The 21,277-nt window shown below is 41.6% G+C and overlaps 2 protein-coding genes across 2 annotated transcripts; both read right to left on the bottom strand.

The window, feature by feature from the left end:
- Nucleotides 1-11,904: 11,904 nt before the first annotated feature.
- On the bottom strand, nucleotides 11,905-16,710 carry LOC106567481 (uncharacterized). The gene is made up of 8 exons (XM_014136753.3): nucleotides 16,650-16,710; nucleotides 15,609-15,944; nucleotides 15,374-15,424; nucleotides 13,528-13,604; nucleotides 13,203-13,387; nucleotides 13,004-13,034; nucleotides 12,726-12,731; nucleotides 11,905-12,497 (listed from the first exon to the last, which is right to left on the bottom strand). Exons 1-8 carry the CDS (start codon nucleotides 16,708-16,710, stop codon nucleotides 12,357-12,359), a joined length of 888 nt encoding a protein of 295 aa, XP_013992228.3. The 3' UTR covers nucleotides 11,905-12,356.
- A 698-nt stretch (nucleotides 16,711-17,408) lies between these two features.
- On the bottom strand, nucleotides 17,409-20,168 carry LOC106567480 (T-cell immunoglobulin and mucin domain-containing protein 4-like). The gene is made up of 7 exons (XM_014136751.3): nucleotides 20,073-20,168; nucleotides 19,367-19,708; nucleotides 19,147-19,221; nucleotides 18,961-19,028; nucleotides 18,763-18,856; nucleotides 18,582-18,618; nucleotides 17,409-17,840 (listed from the first exon to the last, which is right to left on the bottom strand). Exons 1-7 carry the CDS (start codon nucleotides 20,119-20,121, stop codon nucleotides 17,705-17,707), a joined length of 801 nt encoding a protein of 266 aa, XP_013992226.1. The 5' UTR covers nucleotides 20,122-20,168; the 3' UTR covers nucleotides 17,409-17,704.
- Between the last annotated feature and the right edge of the window lie 1,109 nt (nucleotides 20,169-21,277).

Here is a 21,277-nt window from a genome sequence, read left to right as displayed (position 1 = left end):
ATTCACCCCTTTAGATTTGTGTGTATTAGGTAGTTGTTGGGGAACTGTTAGATTGCTTGTTAGATATTACTGCACTGTCGGAACTACAAGCACAAGCATTCCGCTAAACTCGCATCAACATATGTTAGCCATGTGTATGTGACAAATACAATTTGATTTGATTTGAATTGAAATATTGTGCGGATGATGGGCGGGTAGGTGGGTGGCAGGCGGGTGGGTTGAATAAAGAGAAAACAAAAAAATCTGTAAATGTATTATTCTTGTGCAATTTATATCTATAGACTACATGGAGGGTTTTCTTTCATTATTTTAGGCAATCTGGCATTAGTGCTTAAGCCTAAGCTTTAGAGCTTAACTGGAGTTATACACGCAGACGACAAATGTTTTTTGGAATGGACAGGAAAAGTTAATGTCATCCACTGAGGCAAAAAAAAGGACAATGTCAGAGTTTAGTTCAATGAGAGAAAAGCAGTGAAATGGATAGTTGAAAATAAAGAGAAGGGAGGGCCAGAAAAGTAATGTTTGGGAAAGATTTGGTGAAGTGGTACAGAGGATGATAGCAGTGTCTCTATGTTATGTGGGATTGTGAGGTGCTATACAAATTTGACAGTCATAAAGACGGGGACTTCAAATAGGCCAATGGCACGTCAAGGGAACTGTAGCCTACTGTTTAGATGGTTTAAATGGAAACTGAAATCTGGACACTGACTGTGGGTCTATAACCTCTCACATTGCTGAAATATCAACTCCTGCAGAATTAAAAGATTCTTGCAAAAATTATACACCAAATCTTGAAGTCGGAAGTTTACATACACCTAGGTTGGAGTCATTAAAATTTGTTTTTCAACCACTCCACAAATTTCTTGTTAACAAAGTAAAGTTTTGGCAAGTCGGGTTAGGACATCTACTTTGTGCATGACACAAGTAATTTTTCCAACAATTCCAGTGGGTCAGAAGTTTACTGTGGCTGTGCCTTATGAAACAGTTTGGACAATTCCTGAAAATGATGTCATGGCTTTAGAAGCTTCTGATAGGCTAATTGACATCATTTGAGTCAATTGGAGGTGTACCTGTGGATGTATTTCAAGGCCTACCTTCAAACTCAGTGCCTCTTTGCTTGACATCATGGGAAAATCAAAAGAAATCAGCCAAGATGTAAAAAAAAACATTGTAGACCTCCACAAGTCTGGTTCATCCTTGAGAGCAATTTCCAAATGCCTGAAGGTACAACGTTCATCTGTACAAACAATAGTACGCAAGTCTAAACACCATGGGACCACGCAGCTGTCATACCGCTCAGGAAGGAGATGCGTTCTGTCTCCTAGAGATGAACGTACTTTGGTGGGAAAAGTGCAAATTAATCCAAGAACAACAGCAAAGGACCTTGTGGAGATGCTGGAGGAAACAGGTACAAAAATATCCAGAGTAAAACGAGTCCTATATCGACATAACCTGAAAGGTCACTCAGCAAGGAAGAAGCCACGGCTCCAAAACCACAATAAAAAAGCCAGACTACAGTTTGCAACTCCACATGGTGACAAAGATCATACTTTTTGGAGAAATGTCCTCTGGTCTGATGAAACAAAAATAGAACTGTTTGGCCATAATGACCATTGTTACGTTTGGAGGAAAAAGGCAGAGGCTTGCAAGCCGAAGAACACCATATCAACCATGAAGCACAGGGGTGGCAGCATCATGTTGTGGGGGTGCTTTGCTGCAGTAGGGACTGGTGCACTTCACAAAATGGATGGCATCATGAGAATGATAATTATGTGGATATATTGAAGCAACATCTCAAAACATCAGTCAGGAAGTTAAAGCTTGGTCGCAAATGGGTCTTCCAAATGGACAATGACCCCAAGCATACTTCCAAAGTTGTGGCAAAATGGCTTAAGGACAACAAACTCAAGGTATTGGAATGGCCATCACAAAGCCCTGACCTCAATCCCATAGACAATTTGTGAACAGAACTGAAAAAGCGTGTGCGAGCAAGGAGGCCTACAAACCTGACTCAGTTACACCAGCTCTGTCAGGAGGAATGGGACAAAATTCACCCAACATATTGTGGGAAGCTTGTGGAAAGCTACCTGAAACGTTTGACCCAAATGAAACAATTTAAAGGCAATGCTACCAAATACTAATTGAGTGTATGTAAACTTCTGACCCACTGGGGATGTGATGAAAGAAATAAAAGCTGAAATAAATTATTCTCTTTATTATTCTGACATTTCACATTCTTAAAATAAAGTGATGATCCTAACTGACCTAAAAGGTGAATTTTTACTAGGATTAAATGTCAAGAATTGTGAATACTGAGTTTAAATGTATTTGGCTAAGGTGTATGTAAACTTCCGACTTCAACTGTAGATATCACTTGTTCAATCCACTTCAATCAATGTAGATGAAGGGGAGGCAGGAAGGATTTTAAGCCTTGAGACAATTTAGACATGGATTGTGTATGTGTGCCATTCAGATGGTGAATGGGCAAGACAAAAGATTTAAGTGCCTTTGAACGGGTTATGATAGTAGATGCGAAGCTCACCAGCCTGGTCTCAAAGACTAGACGTAACATAGTAAATGTCAATCTGACACACAAATTAGTATGATATGTTACTTTTTGGTATGGTTACAGAAGACAGATGGTTACTTAAAACTAGTATGGGCTATGTGGGACGCTAGCGTCCCACCCGCGGTACAGCCAGTGAAATAGCAGGGCGGCAAATTCAAAACAACAAAAATCTCATCATTCAAATTTCTCAAACATACAAGTATTATACACCATTTTAAAGATAGGATTCTCCTTAATCTAACCACAGTGTCCGATTTCAAAAAGGCTTTACGGCAAAAGCAAAACATTAGATTATGTTAGGACATCACCTTGACAAGAAAAACCACACAGCCATTTTCCAAGTGTGGAGAGACGTCACAAAAACCAGAAATACAGCTAAAATGAATCACTAACCTTTGATGATCTTCATCAGATGACACTCCCAGGACTCAATGTTACAAAATACATGTATGTTTTGTTCGATAAAGTTAATATTTATATCCATAAACCCCATTGTACATTGGCGCGTGATGTTCAGAAAATGTATTCCCACCAAAACCTCTGGTGAATGAGCAAATCAATTTCCAAAAATACTCATCATAAACGTTGATAAACTTTACAACAGTTCTTGAAATAATTATAGATATACTACTCCTTAATGCAACTGCTGTGTCAGATTTTAAAATAGCCATCAAAGCAAGCTATACAGTTACCCGCCAAGTTCTGGAGTCAACTAAACTCAGAATTAGTATTATAAATCTTCCCTTACCTTTGCTGATCTTCATCGGAATGGACTCCCAGGACTCCCACTTCCACAAGAAATGTTCTTTTTGTTCGACATACTCCATATTTATGTCCAAATACCTCCGTTTTGTTCGCACGTTCAGGTCACTAATCCAAAGGCATAATGCGAGAGCGCAGAACCAGAGACGAAAAGTCAAATAGTTCCATTGCCGTTCATAGAAACATGTCAAACGATGTTTACAATCAATCCTTAGGGTCTTTTTAACATAAAAAGTCAATAATATTCCAACCGGACAATAGCGTATTCATTACAGAGGAAAAAGAAGGAGAGGCGCGCCCACATGGCCGCGCAGTAAACAACTCACTGGTCCCAGGCAGTCCACTGATTGACTGAGCTCCTATTCTCTGCCCAGTAACAGTAGATGGATGAAACAAGTTTCTAAAGGCTATTGACAGCCAATGGAAGCCTTAGGAAGTGCAAAATGACCCCACAGACACTGTAGTTTGAATAGGGATTAGATAGAAGAACCTACAAGTCACTTCCTGGTTGGATTTTTTCTCAGGTTTTTGCCTGCCATATGAGTTCTGTTATACTCACAGACATCATTCAAACAGTTTTAAAAAACTTCAGAGTGTTTTCTATCCAAATCTACTAATAATATCCTACGTTCTGAGCCCGAGTAGTAGGCAGTTTAATTTGGGCACGTCATTCATCCGAATTTCCGAATACTGCCCCCTGTCACTAAAAAGTTAAGGCAAAAACTAAAGTAGGGTGGTTGGTTGGGGTGGATGGTTGGTTGGACGTATAACGCAAACGTCTAGCAACCCAAAGGTTGCGAGTTAGAATATCATCATGGACAACTATAGCACTTTAGCTAATTAGCAACTTTCAACTACTTAGCTTAACCCCTTTAACCTAACTCTTAAACTTAACCCTAACCCTTAACCTTAACCCTAACCCCTAACTTAGCTAACATTAGCCAGCTAGCCACCTAGCTAGAATTTGTAAAATATGATACGTTTTACACATTCGTAACATACAGTACCTTTTGCAAATTTGTAAAATATTATATGTTTTGTAAAATTCTTAACATATAACACAAATTGAGTGTACAAAACATTAAGAACCCCTTCCTAATTTTGAAATGCAATTTTGTATGATATGTTACGAATTACAGTGTATAATGATAGAAGAGAAGCTGCATGGATTTAATTATAAACAAGTTGACTAACATTTAGCCTACCAAAATGTCAGAAATTATAAGCAGAAAGATATGTAAATTGGGCAATAATATAAACTGCACTCCAATGCCCCAAAAATGTCCCCTGTCTCTTACTGTAGCCTATAGTGCATTTTCTATATTATCGGTTTAGGGTTGGGTACAGGCATCAGATTGTCACTTTTCACATACAGTGCATTCGGACAGTATTCAGACCCCTTGACTTTTTTCACATTTTGTTACCTTACATCCTTTTTCTCTACACACAATACACCATAATGACAAAGCAAAAACAGGTTTGTAGACATTGTTGCACATTTATTAAAAACTAAAAACAAAAACGGAAATATCACATTTACATATGCATTTAGACCCTTTACTCAGTAATTTGTTGAAGCACATTTGGCAGCGATTACGGCTGTAACAAGGGTCGTTTAAAGGGGACCAAGGCGCGGCGTGTAGAGTGCTCATATTTACTTTATTAATGAAACACTTAACAAAACAACAAAACAACCACCAACAGTTCCGCCAGGTAACACTTACAAAACGGAAAACAACTACCCACACCCACACATGAAAAACAGGCTGCCTAAGTATGGCTTCCAATCAGAGACAACGATAGACAGCTGCATCTGATTGGAAACCATACCTGGCCAAACATAGAAAACGAAAACATAGAATTAGAAATCTAGAAAACCCACATAGAAACAGAAAACCAAAACCCGGTTGATGAAGGACTTGTGTCGGCTATACCAGGTTCAACAGATACGCACAAGCATATTCCACCCTCAGACAAACGGTTTGTGCGAACGCCTGAACAAAACGATTACATTTACATTTACATTTAAGTCATTTAGCAGACGCTCTTATCCAGAGCGACTTACAAATTGGATTAAAAGCATGTCGAGAAGAGTGGTGTCCAGAGACGGGAAAAACTGGGATATGCTTCTCCCACACTTAATGTTTGCCCTGCGAGAAGTACCCCAGACGTTCACTGGGTTCTCCCCATTTGAATTGTTCTATGGCAGACCCTGTCGAGGGATCCTCGACTTAGCCAAGGAGACCTTGGAGGCCCAACCATGCCCATTCCGGTCCACGATAGAACATGTTACCCTGATGAGGGACCGCCTGTCGGCAGTGTGGCCCATAGTAAAGGAGCATATGGAGTTGGCGCAACGGACCCATGGCCAGGACTATGATGAGTCAGCGACACCCCGTGAGTTAACCGTGGGAGAGAAAGTGATGGTGCTCGTGCCCACGGCCGAACACCGCTTGCTGGCGCAGTGGAGGGGGCACTACGAGGTAATGAAAAGGGTCTCACCGGTCAATTACCTCATCAAGCAACCTGACAGGAGGAAGAAGGTCCTACTCTATCATATAAACCTGTTGAAAAAGTACCATGGAAGAGAGGAGGGGGTGGCTTTGATGGCCCTGGAGGGAAAAGGAAAAGAGGAGGCCCTACCACAGGTGCGCCGTGGCCAAACTCTCCTGCCGGAGCAGTCAAGACAGCTAGACAAGCTGATTATGCAATTCGGTAGGGTATTCTCTCCCTTCCCAGGACAAACAGATGTCCTGTTTCACACACTGTATCCACACTGAACCCGGCAAGAAGGTGTATATCCGGCATTACAGGATTCCTGAGGCCCGCCGAGTCATCGCTAAGAAAGAGGTAAGGGAGATGCTGAGGATGAGGGTGATCGAGCCAACTACGAGTGAGTGGTCCAGTCCCATAGTCCTGGTCCCCAAACCCGATGGTAGTATGAGACTCTGCAATGACTTTAGGGGGTGAACGCCATCTCTACATTCAACGCGTATCCCATGTCCCGTGTGGATGAACTCTTGGAGCGCTTAGGAAAGGCCAAGTTCATCACCAACCTGGATTTGACGAAGGGATAATGGCAAGTGCAGGTGGCTCTGGAGGATCGCCCAAAGACAGCCTTCGCCACACCGGAGGGGCTTTTTCAGTATGGGAGGATGCCCTTCGGACTGCATGGTGCTGTGGCAACTTTCCAACTCCTCATGGATGCCATTCTACGGCCCCATCAAGAGTACGCAGTGACATACATAGACGATGTCGTCATCCACAGCTAGGACTGGGATAGTCACCTCCTGCGACTACGGGCGGTGCTCGTGAGCCTGGAAGCTACAGGGTTGACAGACAATCCAAAAAAATGCTGCCTGGGTCTGTCTGAAGTGGAATACCTGGGATACACCGTGGGGAACGGGAAAATATGCCCACAGGAATAGAAGACCAGGGCAATTCGGGACTGGCCTCGACCCCAGACAAAGCGGGATGTTCGGGCCTCTTAGGGATAACGGGATATTATCACCGTTTCATCTCTGGATATGCAACCATTGCCAACCCCCTCACAAACCTCATCAAGAAAAACCTGCCAAACCGTGTAGCGTGGAAGGACGAGACAGAAGACGCCTTTCAGTTGCTAAAAGATAGCCTGTGCTCTGAACCCGTCCTGCAGGCTCCTGACTTCTCCCAAGAGTTCATTGTGCAGGTAGACACCTCAGATACGGGGCTCGGCGCCGTCCTAGCTCAGGGTGAAGGCGAAGCAGAGAGGCCTATTCTCTTCATAAATAGGAAGCTCAGTGATCAGGAACAGAGATATGCTACCGTAGAGAAAGAGGCCCTAGCCATTAAGTGGGCCCTCGATTATCTCCGGTACTACCTACTGGGTCGGAGGTTTGCCCTCGTTACCGACCATGCTCCCCTCACGTGGATGGCTGGTAAGAGAAACAATAACAACAGAATAGCCAGATGGTTTCTTGCTTTACAACCGTTCTCTTTCCATGTCATCCACATGGCCGGATCGAGGAACGGGAATGCAGACGTGCTGTCCCGACGCGACCAAGACGGTGCGTCTGGCGCCCGACCCTCCGGTCCGGTCCTGAGTGGGGAGGAATGTGGAAGGACCACCAGAGGGCAGACTGGGCTCACGGATAGCCCAGCCAGGCATGTGAGTCAAGGTGATCAGAGGCAATTCAGCATAGCTGATGGTACTAATGAGGTATTATCTTTCCCCTACAAGAGAGAGGAATTGTGCTACTGCTCTATTCAATACATTTTGTGTGGATTTCTAAGCGAATATGTCTAGAAATAATAGACATAGTTGCCATTGTAACAAGTTCATATTGATTCCTCATGAGAGTTTTTAGGGAATAATTTGAGATTACCACATCAGCAGGAGCAGTAGGACTTGTGACAAACCTATATTTCAGGTCAGTATGAGATTGTCAGAGCTAGCTATCAAATATTTGACAAACACCACCAATAAAATTCCTAATCTGTTTCCATGGGAACTCAGAGAATTGGGCTTGAGCCCAGACACATGCAGAGAGAGAGTGGCAATACCAAGATCAAGTGCCTGATAGAAATTGTTGTCAGTGTTTTCTAGTCCCAAAGTATGTACTTTAGCTTCTCAAATCACAATAACTGCATGGTACATAATATTATTGTTCTTGTAGGTACAACTTTATCTACTTGATTTCGATGATCAACTGTTGTCAAAGGGGAAACTTCACATTATGCAGCCACAAGTAGTGGCTGTAATGCATTTTCTGGGCTTAAACATGGCGGATAGCTATTCCACAAATAGCGCCTCAACGATTCCCAGAATGAGGTGATTAGTGGAACGAACATTTTAGAGAGATTGGAACAGAGGAAGAAGTGACTCATTTGATTAATTAGATATAAAAGCATTCTTCTGACCATAATGCTAGGAGGGTATGCTGTAATGGTCCATTTCATTTCATTTATTTCATTTCATTTATTACATTTATTTGACCTATCTGCTCAATGATTTGTATAACAGTATGAAATATACTGTAATTCTGCATTAAAACTTATATCGAAAAGTGTACGCTTTTGAAAGAGAAAGACGGGAAATACCTTTCTGTTTTTCTCTTTTTCCATGCTAAAGAGGATAGCAGTGACCTACACATCACAAAGCTCAATGTTGTGGTGGAACAGACCACAGGCTGATGGTGTGGCCGTGGCGAATAGCTCCACTCTGCAGGTGTAAGGTTACCTCAGGGAGCTGCACTCAGAGGATATTCTATCCTAATGTGTCTGGAGAGAGCAACTCACCCTCAAACACATACCTCATAGCAGAGGAACCATGTGTAAAGTCAGTGACCTTATACCTACGCTGTCATTACTTGCATTTTTTTCTACTGAAGAGCTACATAATTATGACTAAAGTTAAAGAGCACAGGAGACAACTGCACTTCTTTTTTGTTGGAATGATAATTATCTAGTCTTACTCTAAGTATGTCTTCAGAGGGTCGCAATGGTAGCATTTCTGTCTGCCTATTGACTCAAAAACTCTACTGGTTAGTTATTATGTGTTGTACAACACGGTGTTCCTCTTGTGGAATGCTCAAACCAGATGAAAGTGCAGTGAGTGAGAAGGACTATTCACGTTAAAGTGTACGGATGGTCAAAGCAGCAAACAAAGTCTTTCCATTTTCACAATGTTACTTCATGATGACCTTCGTGGTGTGTATGTTCCTGATGTGTTTGTTTATGATGAGTCAACAAACTGCCCACTGAATCCACCTCATTCAAAGCCTCCACTTCAGAGGACAAGAGCACTGCAGTGCTGCTTTATGATGCTGTTTTGCTTTGACAGTGGGTGAAACGATCTTAGTCCCAATTTGTTGTGATGTATTGAAGTTGAGGGTTTGATTATACTGGATTGATCATACTGAAATAACTTATAATTCCTTATCACTTTGTTTTCAAACAGGAAGTGAAATCCTCCATATCCATGTGAAGACAAAGTGAATCCCCTGCTGCTGTTTTGTCAGCCTCTGGTTCAGTACACATGTTGTTCATGACTCGTTTCAAGTGACGGAGAATTGAATTGCTTCCTTGTGTACAGTATTCAATATGTCAGGTCTGACATTTCGGTTCCTTGAGAGTCAATAACTTTTTGTTATGGTCTCTTTAATCGTCCCCTCCCCATTTTTATTTGTATTTCAATCTGTCCCCTGGCCTCCAGTGACTCCAGGCCTCTCCCATCTGGGCTACCAAGTCCCCACATCTGGCTTCTCCTCTGGACCTTGCTGGGCAGGTTGTGTGTGTGTGTGTGTGTGTGTGTGTGTGTGTGTGTGTGTGTGTGTGTGTGTGTGTGTGTGTGTGTGTGTGTGTGTGTGTGTGTGTGTGTGTGTGTGTGTGTGTGTCTTTCTGTCTTTCTATCTGTCTGTCTAGTCCTGGGACCAAGCTCTCTCTCCCTACAATGGTGCACAGCCTTGATGTGTGGCACATCCAGTCCTCGTTCCTCACTTCCGTCCATCTTGCTCCATGGTTGAGTGTTGATTATTCCCCATCTCTCAGTGGCTGCTGTTGCTGCTCCCCACTAGGGGCCTGGTGCACAGGGGGCTTGTCTGCCTGATCTCCTTCCGCCACATGACTGTGTTTCTGTTTCTGCTGAGGAATCTGAGAAGCAATGTTTAGATTTACATCATTTGGTTGTCAGCTTGAGGCTCTTGAGGGCACTCTGATCTGACACATCCAGACAAGCATTGTATTGCGTTGTCTGTCTGTCACAAACACAATGAACTGGGTGGTAGGAACATTATAGAGTCAACAATTAATCGTAAAAAATTACATTGGTTTAGTATCTTCATTCTGTAAATGAACTGTGAAATTAAAGTCTAATAGAAGTTGATGTTACAGGCAAAATTAAGCATATGGACATGTTAAAGCACATCTGTACAGCTGAGCAACAGACCCTCAGGGTTACACTTCAAAAGCTCATTGACTTTGACCCTAAAAAGAACTTGTACTTTGTATTGGTGCACATTCATAACTATTTAAAAAAAGGCAGTATTACCTGTTGCTGTGCAACATAAAATATCTTAGGCTTTCCTGACTGAGAAATCATCAGTATACTATGTAGCCTACGGTGTAGTTGCCTAACATTCCATCTGTTTTAACACACATTTCCCAGGAAGACAAACTTGCAGTCAATACTTGCCCATCAAACAGTCACTGTATAGTGCTGCCATCATGTGGGAAAAAATGCAATTGCATTTTTTTTTTTACCTTCATTGAATTTTTTTAACTAGGCAAGTCAGTTAAGAACAAATTATTATTTACAATGTCGGACTACCAAAAGGCCTCCTGCGGAGACGGGGCTGGGATAAAATGTTTGTATATATATATTTCCCAATTTTCTATGGGATTTGAGGTCAGGGCTTTGTGATGGCCATTTCAATACCTTGACTTTGTCGTCCTTAAGCCACAACTTCGGAAGTATGCTTGGGGTCATTGTCCATTTGGAAGACCCATTTGCGACCAAGCTTTAACTTCCTGACTGATGTCTTGAGATGTTGCTTCGATATGTCCACATAATTTTCCTCATGAAGCCATCCATTTTGTGAAGTGCACCAGTCCCTCCTGCAGCAAAGCACCCTCACAACATGATGCTGCCACCCCCGTGCTTCACGGTTGGGATGGTGTTCTTCGGCTTGCAAGCCTCCCCCTTCTTCCTCCAAACATAAAGATGGTCATTATGGCCAAACAGTTCTATTTTTGTTTCATCAGACCAGAGGTTATTTCTCCAGAAAGATCTTCGTCCCCATGTGCAGTTGCAAATCGTAGTCTGGCTTTTTTATGGTGGTTTTGGAGCAGTGGCTTCTTCCTTGCTGAGCGGCCTTTCAGGTTATGTCGATATAGGACTCGTTTAACTTTGAATATAGCTACTTTTGTACCTGTTTCCTCCAGCATCTCGCAAGGTCCTGTGCTGTTGTTCTGGGATTGATTTGCAATTTTCACACCAAAGTACATTCATCTCTAGGAGACAGAACGCATCTCCTTCCTGAGCGGTATGATGGCTGCGTGGTCCCATGGTGTTTATACTTGCGTACTATTGTTTGTACAGATGAACGTGGTATGTTTGGAAATATTCTGACATTTCACATTCTTAAAATAAACTGGTGATCCTAACTGACCTTTTAAAAGGATTAGATGTCAGGAATTGTGAAAAACTGAGTTTAAATGTATTTGGCTAAGGTGAATGTAAATTCCTGACTTCAACTGTATATATATATATATACATTTAGCCATGTCCTGACTCCTGATACTAAATCATGCTCATCAAGATTTTAATACCACTGTCATGACTCACAAAAAATGTATTAAACTCCTAAAAGGAGACCATTGATTCAACTTAAAATATGTGGCTATGAAAAAGAATTTGGCAGGAGAATTTTGCATGCATCACCATTTCCTTCCCCCTACATCCATTCTGCCTGTGCCTTTGTTATCAAAGAGAATCCACTTGAAGAAAAAATGGGCTCTTTGTTTTCTTGGGGGTATAGCCTCTAGAAATTCTAAACATTGAACACCATGTTAATCATGAACAAAATTACTGGTTGGGTTTACTTTATGTTTTATTAGAAAGAGGCTAAATTCAGACAGTTTGTAAAAACAATCCTATACTGTGCATCAAGAAAAAAAAGCACAGTACAATAACAATGTAGAAAAAAAGTGAATAAATAGATTTTACATGGGGGGGAAAACCCAAACTCTTTTTCATTAGTTCGAATCATCCTTCAAGGTGTCTCCCTGTACAACAGTTCCCTCAGTAGGTGAAAAGAGAGCCTTTGAGATAGGTGTTCATTGTGAGGCAGGTTTCAGGCGACCGTGATCAGTCCAATGGACGTCAGTTAACATGATGATGTGAGGACAGCCAGTCTCACGTCTGTGTGTCACAGTGGTTGCGTCCCAAAAGGCACCGTGTTTCCTACATACTGTACATGGCACTATATTTGACCAGAGTCCTGGTCAAAAGTAGTGCACTATATCAGGAATAGGTCCCTCCTCCCTAGTCCAGAGTACAGATGTTCCCCTCCACAGGTCTCCTCATGCGAATCTCATAGATGATGTAGGGCGGCTCCTTGGCTGACAAACTAGGAAAGCAGCACAACATCATCACACGCTGATCATAGATAGGCTTAATTGTGACCTAGTACAGTACATTCTTGTACACATAAGTATACCAGACATGTAAACATATTGCACACAAAACATAAACATTTACCAAGACAATTATTGTTGTCACGTTCGCTGTCTTCACACTCCCTATCATAAATAAGCCAAGGCGCAGTGTGCATGGAATTCCACATCCTTTAATGAAGTGAAACCAAAAAACAATACAGAAGTGAAACGAAACGTGATGTTCTAGGCTGCTCACAGGCAGCTACACAAAAACAAGATCCCACAATCACAGGTGGGAAAAGGGCTGCCTAAGTATGATCCCCAATCAGAGACAACGATATACAGCTGCCTCTGATTGGGGACCATACCCGGCCAAACAAAGAAATAAGAAAACTAGATTGCCCACCCAAATCACACCCTGACCTGACCAAATAGAGAAATAGAAAGGCTCTCTATGGTCAGGGCGTGACAATTGTTTATGTTTTGTGTTCAATATGTTTGCATGTCTGTTATGCTTATCACGTGTTTGCTTACCAGCCTGTCTTTAGAGCTCTTCTGTGAATTCCTCACGAGAAGAAAATAAATAGTTCAAATCAACTTAAAGTCAAATCAACGTTTATTAGTCATACGCACAGGAGGATACATACAGCATACTGTACACAGTTCAATGAAACACTTACTCTTACTTAGTTAGTGGTAATGCACTTTTACATGGGCAAACAGTTCACATCACAGCAAGATGTCTGAATAAGTGATCATTGGCACACTGGTTTTTTCTACAGAGGATGTGAGTTTGTGGTACATACGTTTGAACCCCAGTATGACCAATGCCCCCACTATGAGTAGGAGTAGACTGAGGGAGAGAGAGAGCACTGGGACGTTGATCTGGAGAGAGAGGCTGGGGAAAGGGTCGTCCACCTGGTTCCAGAGCACAGAGAGAGAAGCGAGCGGGTTAAACTCTTTTGGGGGCTTATTTTGTCTCTCATAGTCTTCCATAAAGCTGAGTAAAAGGTGATTATATGCCGGTGGTGTTAGTTTACGGTATACAGTTTACTCACCAGTGTTACAGAATGAAAAACACTGGTGTTCTGTCTTGGAATGGCTATGTGTGATGACTCAACAGCTTTCCAGTGGTCTACAAAGGGAGAAACAACACAATGGAGATGATGATGGCACAAGCAAGTCATCTCTTCCCCATCACTCGTCAGGAAATCATGACATTTTATCACCCCTGAGACGTCATCAACCACTGCTGCTCGATGCTCTTGAAATGAAAGCTGTCATTTCAACACTAGTTTGTGGTTTCCAATGAGGTCTGCACTTGCGCTGAGCGACATAACGTGATTCAAGATAATACTGCATAGCCAAACAGCACACCCTGTTTCATCAAGGTTATGTTTGAGATAAGGCCCTTTCAGTGATCAATCAGCCCTAGAAAAGGAGTTTGAATTTTGGTCTAAAGACTATTCTCCGAGAAGGGTGTCCTCTTTGTCATTTTGAAAGTGAATGTTTATAAGGCACAATGGTTAGTACATTTTACTCCATTTGATTAATAAGCACGTCCTGGAACTGTTGGAGGCAAGCAGTTTAATAATTGACGTTATAGCGCTGGCGTGTGAATGAGGGGTCAATGTTTAAGTAGGCAGTTTTCTTTCCAATCTCTCCTTCTTCTTCTTTAAAATGTTATCGCAGACTACACCTGCTGGTGTGTTTCCTCTGTGTTTCCAATTTCCTCTCCGTTTGTGCTGTGCAGTCGATAACCACAGTACTAAACGCTATAGAGTCCACCTTCTTAACATATAACACATCCGGATCCCTCTGTTGACAAGGAATATTATCTGGTGTCTTTACTCCTGCTACCATTACTTCTTCAACATCCCTCCTTTCTTCCACTCTTCTCACCGCCTCTGGATAGGAGACTTGCTGGACAGCCCTTATTATTGCCACCTCTGTCTCCTTCAGCCTAACAGGGTACTTCAGGAATTCGCCACAATTGCAGCATTTAGGCTCAGCTGGCGTACAATACTCCTCCCGTCTGCATACACTTGACACATGACCAAGTAATTTACATTCATCACACTGCATGGGTTTGGGTACGAAGGCTCTCACAGGTAATCTCATATAACCCAAATACATGTGAGAAGGAAGAGACTCTTCATAAAAAAAAACAATAGAATGGATGGAGTGGGCTTCCTCACTCCATCCAACATGTGGGTCAGTAGGTGTGCACCAACCAGTCGATCCAATTCTTCACGCATATCCTTTGCGTTTACTTCTAGTGCCACCCCAGAGATAACACCCTTGATAGGCACCCTGCTTCGAAGTTCCACACACAACACATTCCAATCGGACATCTTCTTGAGTCGCGAAGCACGCTCCTTCTGTTCCATAGAAACACAAAAAAACGAAATAAGCCCACTTCTTGTTATTCTTATTGACGCCACCTCATCCAACACATCCACAATTTTAACTTCAAACGGATCTCCCAGGGAACAACATCGATCCAAAACCCTTATTCCAACCAAAAAAGACTCCAAACCTGGTTTTGATTTACTAGATTCCACTACTACTTTAATTCTCTTATTTCCTTTTGCATTCTCCACTGTAATCCAGGTCTTCCCACTCTCCTCTCCACACCATCTGATTCAAACAGAACATCCGCTTCCGCCATCTTCCCGTCCTCCCCCGTCTTTAAATTACTCTTCTCTTTCCTCTTCCCCATCTCGTTAGGATTTTATCAACTTCTACTAACCACACATGAATCATCATCATTATCACCATCATTATCAATGCAGAAATAATATTCATTTTAATATCATCTCTGATAAGGAATATGCATCACACACACCAGGTTCACATTAGTTCACCTTTTTATTTTTTTATTTTTTTTTACAATATACTCACCTGTGGCAGGGTTAGCTTCTGTGGTTGTTGGCCTAATGGTTACTGGAGCAGCTAAAAAAAAAACACAAATTTATAACAGACATTGGGAGAGTCAATTGCATTTTAGGCCTAAAGTTCTGAGTTCACAATGTACGTCTGCTGTACAAAGCAAATGAAAGCTAGAAAGTCCATCGATACCCATTTTTGCCCAAGAATTTTAAATAGGGACATAAAATAATATTTTGCCACAAATTACCTTTCATGACCTTCAAATTTTGGATTACTTTTTTGTCGTTGAAAATGCCATCTATGTCCACTCTGCAACAGTATGGCCCGCTGTCTGTCTGCTTGACGTCGAGAATTCCAAGGTCCATTTCTCCCGCGAGGACATCACCTGTCATTCTGTATCTGTCCGAAACCTTGGAGATGACCCCATGTTCGTCTGTCTGCACGAGGATGTTATTACACCAGAACGTGCCACATTCTCGGCCCCAACACACACCGCTCAAACCCAAATGGCCCACTGAATATTGACAGGACAATGTCGCAGTAGCACCTTCCATCACCTTGAACGCCGACACCGAACACCTGGCTGTTGAGTGGGGGAAAGACACACAGGTTTGACATGGCTATATCCTCGTTCCGGAGTTCCATACACATGTTGTCAACATCCTGAGGTCGACTACGAAACTGTCTCAATATTGCCTGAAGTTATGGTCAAAAGGCTATATTTTGTAGCTTGCTAGGTAGGCCCCTCAACTCGGTTGCTATAATTAAAGTTAAAGTAGGGTAGTCTTCTAAAATAGTATGTATTCGGGAAAGTACTCAGACCCCTTGACTTTTTCCACATTTTGTTACGTTACAGCCTCATTCTAAAATGGATTAAACAAAACGTGGAAAAAGTCAAGGGGTCTGAATACTTTCCGAAGGCACTGTAGGTTAGGGCTATGTAGGTGGGAATACAAGCTAATACACAGCAATGCTAAATAACTCAAAGTAACATCTCAACACATAGCCTAATTGTACAAAAACTGCCATGTCTAGTTGAATAGTTAGGCCTAGTCAATGTAGCTACAGACAGCAAAGGCCATCGCTTCCAACCTACATGCCTAGAACAAAGCCATTGGAGAGCTTGTCACTATTTAGTGGTAAACAAAGACACAAAGAGTGAGCCTGTCCTTTCTGTGGTGTTTAAGTCAAATTATGGGGACATCCAATTTAAACTACATCAACGTAGCCAATCCCTCAATAGCCTAAACTCCAATTATTTGTAGGGTTTTAGATGAAATGTTCTTGCCTGAGACTGTTAGGAGGACAAGGATCCAACGCAGGATAGACGGTCCAGAATCAGCAGCCATTCTGTATATCCAGTATGTAGGAGTGGAGGGTGCACACGACACTGCGTTGTGCTGGGCGCGTGCAGGGCAGCTCAGAGACAGGGCATCTGAATGGGCAACTGTGTTCTCGGTGCCACTGCCTGTGACATCTCCAGGTTGGACAGCCAGAGTCGCTTTGACCCTTCTGTCAAACTCCTCCCATTGTTGATGGGATTTCCATCTGCATTGTCCAGCATAAAAAAAACTGCATTGATGAGTTAGGAGGCTCATCTCTCACGGTACACAGTGTACATATCTGCACACAGGGTTGGACTTTTTAAAAGCTAGCCCCTAGCCTGGGGCTATTAAAAGCTTGGCTGGCCAGTGCCCAAAATCCTTAAATAGATTTTTTAGGGCTTTTAGTAGTTTATTACAATGTATAAGTGGAACAACAATGCTAACCTATCAATAATAAGACATGTTTGAGTTTCAAGTTAGAGTTTTTATTCATTATCATTCAACAGGTTGGGTTTGAATAAGACAGTATAGCACAAAGTTGGGTGGAGACAATTTGTGAAGGATGCTGTGGTTATGTTTGACCTTTCACTTAGCTGCCTTTCTATGCCTGGGTCCTGTTGCAGATGGGTGAAGCTAAATGTCATGGTTAAAGGAGATGGAGGGGATAGAAAAGGCTCCTTCAGAGAAAAGTAATTGCTTTTCAAGCTGATGCCATTTTTTGTACTTTTTATTACATACAGAAAATACAGTCATTGTAAATGAAACCCACACTGTTAGTGCTGAATACACATAGATAGCCATACTGGGCGAGCCTTTCCTTTCAAACAAACATTTCAAAAATACAAATCAAGTACATTTTTATTCATTTATCACCAAAAGCATCTGATTTTATAGTAGCTTGTCTTGTCCGGTTGAATCATTAGCCTATAAGTTCAGACTCAGCCCTGTAACACAGAGCTACCGTGCTATGCACCTCACAGTGTTAACAGCATGACTGTGGTGACGTGTCCATGCTTTGTCAGGGGCACTCCTCATAGTCGTCTCTCTCGTTGTCATCTATTTGATAGACGTTCTCCACCGCCATCTCTCGAGTATGCACACCCAAGCTGGACTCTGAGTTGCTGTACAGGACTGCGCTGCCAGAGTGCTCTGGTCTGATAAAGGAAAGAACTGTAAATACACAGCCAAGGGAGACATGCATGCTTTTATTGACTGCATTATATTGCTTAGTTCCACTCTAGTGATTTTTCCAATCCAGATGAATTAATGCTGAGAAAGGTTTTGGAGTTTTAGTGTACAAGCTGACATAGCAAATAAAGTTTGAATTGATTTTAGATACTTATTTTTCTCTGCATTGCAACTATTGAGCATTTCCCCCAAAACATTTTTGCTTTATTTAACTAGGCAAGTCAGTTAAGAACTTAAGAACAAATTCTTATTTACAATGACGGCCTTCCACGGGCAAACCCTAACCTGGACGACGTTGGGCCAATTGTGCGCTGCACTATGGGACTCCTAATCACAGCCGGTTGTGATACAGCCTGGAGAATACTGTATGTGTAATGTTTATTAGATTCTAAAAGCAATGACCTACTGGCCAGTTTGGTCATCTCAAGTCATATTTCTTAATGACACAGACAAGAGTACCAATGGCTCACAAGATGTTCAAAAGTGGTGTTCAGAAGAAGCCCTGTTGTTTCACTTCCTCAGTGTTGTGTTCTTGGGTCTCATTAGTCATAGTTTCAGTATTACCTCAGATCAGTTGCCATAATGATTTTGCTAATTAGGCATCATGGAAGGACATTGCACTTCGACTCAGTTATTCTATTGGCATATTGTGGTATTTCATCTACTCTGTCAGTTGGAAGAGGTATAGTCATGATTAGCATACTTACATTTGGACTGCCGTAGCAATTGTTTTCCATCGCTTTCCTGTAATTACGTTAACAAAGACTGTGTTCAAGTATTCAGAAAAACATAAATAGCAAACTATTGCTTCTTGTAACACTGTCAACACACATATTCACGAGAATTAGTACTTATTATGCAGGCAAATGTAGAGATGTGTGTACTTACTCAAGACAACAAGTACAGACACAATCACCACGCCTGTCAGAACCAGTAGAATGGACACCAGGATCACAGGCAGCTTATGGCCTGTCATCTGTTCCTGTTAACATCACAGATTCAGTTAAAACGACATCTCAGTACAGTACCAGATCACACAGTTGGATTTCTTATTTGCCAGAATTTGCAGTGTGGAACTATGCATACCAAAATTGATTCGCTGTAAGGTGGCGTGGATGTGTCAGAATACTCTATGGGATTTGTGGTCACATGACCTACACAGTGAGGAATTTATAGGTTTTATTTTCAGATGTAAGATTAATGCTGTAATATAAACTATATAAAAGTATGATTTTGATGGACTGATGTTTTTCTGTGCTCTGTGTTCCCTACAGTGTGTGTGGCTGTCCATGGTCTGTTGAGTTATGGTCACATTAGCAGGTGCCTGAGATGTTGTCGGGACAGGTGCTGAAATCAGAAAGCAATACAATACTAACTGCTCAGCTTGAAAAGTATAGATGCTAAGAAATCATAATATCACTCATTAGGCTGACAATGATCACCTGTAAAGCATCAAGTTACTGTATATCATAGCATGTTGTGCATGTCTTACCTTTCTCAATGTTCAAGTTGACATGATATTTCTCATCATTCCACAATCCGTAAACATGCACACGACAGCCATATTGTCCAGAGTCTTTTTCAGTGACATTGAAGATGGTTAGAGAGACATCCCCTGTCTTCAGCTCACCGAATAAATGATATCTAACCGAAGATCTCAGTGTCACTTTAGTGCCATCAGATGAGATGATTTCCTCGTAACAACCAGAGTTCGGTATGGCTCCTCTCCCCCAGCATATGGCTGATACACCATGCTTTTTAGTGTTATATTTACATGGCAGAGTGACATTCTGGCCCTCAATACCAATGACTTTTGGGGCAATGCATTCACTGACTAGAAAAGATGGAGGTAGAGGAGGACAGAGATACTTTCAATTGTAAATTATTAATTCACTTATTATCAAGTAAATAACCAGCCTAAAAATCATATCAAATCAAACTTTCTTTGTCACTTGCGCCGAATACAACAAGTGTAGACCTTTCCGTGAAATGCTTACTTACAAGCCCTTAACCAACAGTGCAGTTCAAGAAGAGTTAAGAAAATATTTACCAAATAAACTAAAGTAAAAAAGAATAAAAAGTAATACAATAACATAACAATTTTGTGTTACTTTTAATTGTAAAAGTAAATTGGTAAATATTTTCTTAAACCTTCTTGAACTGCACAAAAAGAGATGGTACCATCGTGCATCACTTACCTGAAAGTAGACAGAGGAGAAACCAGCCTAAAACACCGTGAGTCTCCATGATAGGGTCATATCACTTCACCCTTCGCCATTCAAACACCAACTGCATATATGCACAGTCATCTGAACAGTCATAGTCATATATATGCACAGTCATCTGAACTCTCGCTCTTTCATAAAGTCGAACCACTTGAGCACATGACTTCATCTTAACATCTGGTTTCAGATGTTTCCGTTGCACTCAGAAAGGCAGTGATGGTCAGTGTGGTTATTTTGTTTTGTAGGTTTCAAATTCCAAATAATATAACACAGAGAACTGCACAGGTTTTAGAAAGTTCACATAGTTCTTCATTGGAAAGAAATGAAAACCAAAACCATTTGCTCATGTCAATTCTGCGGGAGGTTGTATTTAATGTTATGTAGTGTACTGTAGAATCAAGACTCCAGGGAACAAACTTTCTCTTGAGTTGTATCTATTCTTATTTTAATTTACACCTTATCACAAGAAACTATAGCTAGATAGCATACACTGAGTATACAAAACATTAAAAACACCTGCTCTTTCCATGACATATACTGACCAGGTGATTCTAGGTGAAAGCTATGATCCTTTATTGATGTCACGTGTTAAATCCACTTCAATCAGTCTAGACGAAGGTGAAGAGACAGGTTAAAGAAGAATGTTTAAGCCTTGATACATTTGAGACATGGATTGTGTACGTGTCCCATTTAGAGGGTGAATTGGCAAGACAAAAAGCTCAGTATTAGTAACCTCTTATGAGTGGTCATATATTAGCTACGTCACAACATGTTGAAGAACTGAGTATGCCTACGCTAGAGTGGACCCAGATGTTTCTGTGATGGGCAGTGGTTGTTCTGTCGCGGTTGGGACAATAGTTGGGATGACAGTTGGTACGACAAGTGTTAAAGGAGTAAAAAAACAAACACAACATATATTTCTATTTAAAAACACAACACTGCTGGGGCAGTTGTGGCAAAAGGTGCTAGAAATGAAAGCATAGATTTTATGGGATGTTTTTTGTTTACAAACATATAGCCTAACACATTGAAGGAAACTTCAAACTATAAGGAGAAACACGAGGTTATGTTAAAGACGGTGACAGACAAAACATACCTTGTCTGTTATTTTCTGGACTACCAGAGGACGCAGGTGTGTCTGTGATGGGCAGTAGTTGTGCTGGTGCAGTTGGGATGAC

This window comes from Salmo salar, chromosome 13 (genome assembly GCF_965601325.2).
Source record: "Salmo salar chromosome 13, fSalSal1, whole genome shotgun sequence".
Taxonomy (NCBI): Eukaryota; Metazoa; Chordata; class Actinopteri; order Salmoniformes; family Salmonidae; genus Salmo; species Salmo salar.
The sequence above is the reverse complement of the archived record's forward strand: the minus strand, read 5'-3'. Positions and strand labels throughout refer to the sequence as shown.

Coding starts and splice junctions, on each gene's coding strand:
- LOC106567481 (XM_014136753.3), bottom strand. CDS start 16,710: ATGGCTGCTGATTCTGGACCGTCTATCCTGCGTTGGATCCTTGTCCTC. Junction 15,425..15,608: donor AAATTTGAAGGTCATGAAAG/GTAATTTGTGGC, acceptor TTTTTTTTTTAG/CTGCTCCAGTAACCATTAGG. Junction 13,605..15,373: donor AGAAGCTAACCCTGCCACAG/GTGAGTATATTG, acceptor CTCCCTTTGTAG/ACCACTGGAAAGCTGTTGAG.
- LOC106567480 (XM_014136751.3), bottom strand. CDS start 20,121: ATGGAGACTCACGGTGTTTTAGGCTGGTTTCTCCTCTGTCTACTTTCA. Junction 19,709..20,072: donor TCTCCTCTGTCTACTTTCAG/GTAAGTGATGCA, acceptor CATCTTTTCTAG/TCAGTGAATGCATTGCCCCA. Junction 17,841..18,581: donor ATTGCTACGGCAGTCCAAAT/GTAAGTATGCTA, acceptor TTCCTTTATCAG/ACCAGAGCACTCTGGCAGCG.